Here is a 3,874-nt window from a genome sequence, read left to right as displayed (position 1 = left end):
TGATGAGGGTCTCATAGATCAGGACGATTATCAAGAAGAGTTGAATAAAATCTTGAATAAATAATAACATTATCGAATAAAGATATATAAAAAATGATTTATTCCTATTTCAATATCAAAGATTATTGAAAACCTATTAATGATTGGAACTGTGCATTGAAATCGAACATATGAACTCAGTTCCTTGAACTTTTTGTTCAAACTAAAAAAAATGGCTCCACATGAAAGTTTGTTCTCATTACTTCCCTATGAAATATTCCAACATATTTTATCGTTTGGAGCTGATAGCGAATTGAAAAATCCATCAAGTAGAAATTCAGATATCCGAATGGTTGCCAAATTTCAATCAATTAATAAGAAAATTTCGAATATGAAGGAAATGCAAGATTATTTCAATGCCTTTTGGTGGAAAGTATTCGAAAAGAATTTTGGAATTGGTCAATTATTTGGAAATGATTTGGAGAAACTTAGATTACGAATGATTAAACGAGACGAAATGAAGAGGAAAATTTTATTAGCAAGTTATATCAAATTTAAACTTTACAAACGACCAAAATATGATCCGAATGTACAACAACAAGAGGAAGTTAAAATAATAGTGCTTGGGGAAGGAGGAGTGGGTGAGTAATTCTATTATTCGATTCTAATAGAATTTTATTATGGACCTATTTATTTCACACTTACCATAATTATGAAAAAAGGAAAATCTGCAATAACCATTTTCTTTATTCAGCATATTTTTATTACTGAATATGATCCGACAATTGAGGATACATACAGAAAGTATTTTAGGGTTGATGAAGAGCCAGCCATGGTAGAAATTCTCGATACTGCAGGTGAGTTTTTGTAATGTTTGGCAATAATTATGATTAACTAATTTTGATGATAACTATTAGGACCTGAGGAGTTTTCTAGTAAGTAAATTTAATTAGAAACTCGACTAATATTATGTTAGCATGGAGAGGTAAGGGATTTTATTTTGGAATATAATTCAATTAATAATACCTCTTAATAGATCAATATATGAGAGTTGGAGATGCATTTGTAATTGTATGTTCTTCAAGTGATGAAAACTCTGTATCAGATATGCGTAGACACGTAGAGAACATGTTACGTTGCAAAGATGTTGAAGTTAATGATATGCCTGTGGTGTTTGTTTTAAACAAGATGGATTTATTGGTTAGCACAAATAGAAATGAAACAATTGATCGTTTTAGACAAGAAGTAAATTCAATTGTTTCAGATAATTCATTATTGAACTATTCCATTATTGAATGTAGCGCCAAAAATGGAGAAAACATCGATGCCATATTTGAGGAAACTGTTAGAAAGCAAAGACTTGGTGGAATTGATAATCTTACTTTATTGAAAGGATGTATTGAACAAGACATCTCATACATTGAGGAATGTAAAAAGAGGGTACAAGTCAAAAAGAAGAAATGTTCAATAATGTAAAGAATAAAAGTATTTGGAACTAGTTCATAAACCTTTATTTAATATTTTAGATGGCTACGGCCATATCACGATGAATGCACCTCATCCCGTCCGATTTGAGAAGTTAAGCATCGTCGAGCCACATCAGTACTGAGGTTGGAGACAACTTGGGAACCTGTGGTGCTGTAGTCTTTTTGCTTTCGTTATATATAATGGTGAATGCACCAGATTGAATATTGTCCAAGACTTCTTTAAATGGAAAACTAATTTCTGGGAAAAAGATTACGTTAATAGCTTGGAAATTTTCACTTCAGAATTTTTGTCTGCAAATGATTCGGAATCTTTGAGTACTTTGAATATCAACATGTTGGGAGCTGTGATTAATCAGAATTCTGATTGTAAACATGACCATGAACATTCTTGTTGTAATCATGAACATTATCATTAAATTATTCCAAAAAACAGCCGAAAAAAACTTCGTTACAATAAAAGTTCAACTCGAGTCTAATACAAAACTCACCAAAAAAAAATGCCGCCAAAGAGAAAAGCCACCACAAAAAAAGCACCAAAGAAGAACCAAAAATCAGCATCCAATAAATCATCAAGACTCTATGAAAAATTCTTACAAGAGGAAAAGAAAAGAATTGAACAAGTAGATGAACACATGCTCAAGTTTGTTGAATCAACTTGTTATGAAAATTATCAAAAGAATGATGATAAGAAAGTACGAAATTATGATGAATTTTGTGATTTGATGATGGATGTATTGGTAAGAAAGAAGAGAAAATATGAAATGGAACGTGTACCTTCTTTAATCAAATCATTACCACCAGAAGTTGTTGCCTATTCTATTGTTCCATTTATGGATTTGGAAAGTGTATTGAATGGATCAGTGTTTTTGGTTTGTCGTTCTTGGTACGAAGGTATGATTGATGAGGAAAGAATGTGGCAAGAATTGTTTTGTAGATTGTGGGATATGACATTGGAAAGTTTGAAAAATTGGACTAAATGGCCAACACAATACGACAGCAATGATACACATGTAGAAATTAACAGAACTACTCGTTTTACAACAAAACCAACTATATTTAAAAAGAGTGGCAAGGAGATGATTAAAAAGCACTCATATCAATTTATGAAGGAATTTTGTTTGTTAAAACACGCAAGTTTTAACAAACATTCAAGAATTGGACCTGTGAGAGCTTTCTTTTTAACTACCCATCAGGATAATAGTTATGCTGATACTACTCTTATTGCACCATCCCTTTATTCAAGATTTCACATTACATCTGTAGATCGCAAGTTGACCTATATTAGTGTAACTGATGATGGAGATACTGACAATACAATATCAAGTATTCACTTTACATTGGATTATTATACTGCACTCATTCCTTTTTCTATGAGGATTGATGTTGACTATAGTGTTTCCTATAGTGGTGAAGCTCATGAAAAAGGTATTTCTATTTCTGTATCTAGATTACACAGTGACTTGAAAAAACCAAAAAACCAAACTAAACTCATCTTGAAACAAAGTGATGGGAATAGAGAACAAGCTATTTCAACATTTAAGAAAGAATGGATTGGACAAGATTTTGTAAATATTGATGATGATGGTCAATGTTGGTTGTTCAAATTTATTTCAACATTGGGCATTAATTTGTTGGATGAAGCATTGTACCGAATTAATGATTGTTAATTTTCAATAAAGAAAAATGATTCAACACAGACAATTTCTCAATAGCAAAACTGTCCTTCACCGTTCAATCACTCAAGACTGTAGTGGGATTGTCGCCTAGCAGGCTTCCCGTCCTATTATTCTTGACCACTTGCACAAGTCAATAAATATAGCCCGAGTTTAATGTGAATAAAATTTGCTTTCAAAGATTTTCAATATTCTTTATATTTATTGTGTTAAGGAAAAGAATGGCTACGGCCATATCACGATGAATGCACCTCATCCCGTCCGATTTGAGAAGTTAAGCATCGTCGAGCCACATCAGTACTGAGGTTGGAGACAACTTGGGAACCTGTGGTGCTGTAGTCTTTTGCTCTTATTTGGTTTGTTTGCTTACAAGGAATATGATTCCTAAGATGCGTATTTAATCTACTATTTATTACTTTTACATTAGAGAAACAATCCCGATCATTCTTATTAAAAGTGAAATAGATGGATTGTAATTGAATGAACATCTGATCCACAAACACTGAAAATCCAAGTTCGAATGCCTTCCTCACAGCATCGTTCAAACTAACTTTCTTCAAGAAGATAGTGAGAAATCTGTAGTATTGAGTCCAACAATTATTCCAAGAGTATCTCTAATAATTGAAAACCAATCTCCTACTGCATGAAATGTCATCTCATAATTCATTGAAAAACATGGAAGAATATACATGCTCTTATCATATTTTTTGTATCTTTGGATAAGATCTTGTTTCG

At 32.0% G+C, this 3,874-nt stretch overlaps 3 protein-coding genes across 3 annotated transcripts in view; 2 read left to right on the top strand and 1 right to left on the bottom strand.

Annotated features, from left to right (window-relative positions):
• Positions 1-211: 211 nt before the first annotated feature.
• NAEGRDRAFT_76578 (ras family small GTPase) lies at positions 212-1,455 on the top strand (the record flags this gene model as incomplete). The annotated part of the gene is made up of 4 exons (XM_002668463.1): positions 212-620; positions 702-836; positions 897-914; positions 1,016-1,455. 4 exons carry the CDS (start codon positions 212-214, stop codon positions 1,453-1,455), a joined length of 1,002 nt encoding a protein of 333 aa, XP_002668509.1.
• A 508-nt stretch (positions 1,456-1,963) lies between these two features.
• NAEGRDRAFT_76577 (uncharacterized protein) lies at positions 1,964-3,133 on the top strand (the record flags this gene model as incomplete). Its single annotated transcript, XM_002668462.1, has 1 exon — positions 1,964-3,133. The coding sequence occupies one exon, from the start codon at positions 1,964-1,966 to the stop codon at positions 3,131-3,133; it is 1,170 nt and encodes a 389-aa protein (XP_002668508.1).
• Positions 3,134-3,695: 562 nt separating this feature from the next.
• The window catches only part of NAEGRDRAFT_76576 (uncharacterized protein), a gene marked incomplete at both ends in the record, with an annotated part of 2,791 nt that continues 2,612 nt past the window's right edge, over positions 3,696-3,874 (bottom strand). Inside the window, one exon of the mRNA XM_002668461.1 lies at positions 3,696-3,778. Coding sequence (XP_002668507.1) covers positions 3,696-3,778 — 83 coding nt within the window. The remainder of the gene's footprint in view (positions 3,779-3,874) is intronic.

Source organism: Naegleria gruberi (genome assembly GCF_000004985.1).
Source record: "Naegleria gruberi genomic scaffold NAEGRscaffold_202, whole genome shotgun sequence".
NCBI classification, from domain to species: domain Eukaryota; phylum Heterolobosea; class Eutetramitea; order Acrasida; family Naegleriidae; genus Naegleria; species Naegleria gruberi.
This window is presented reverse-complemented; position numbering and strand designations above follow the sequence as displayed.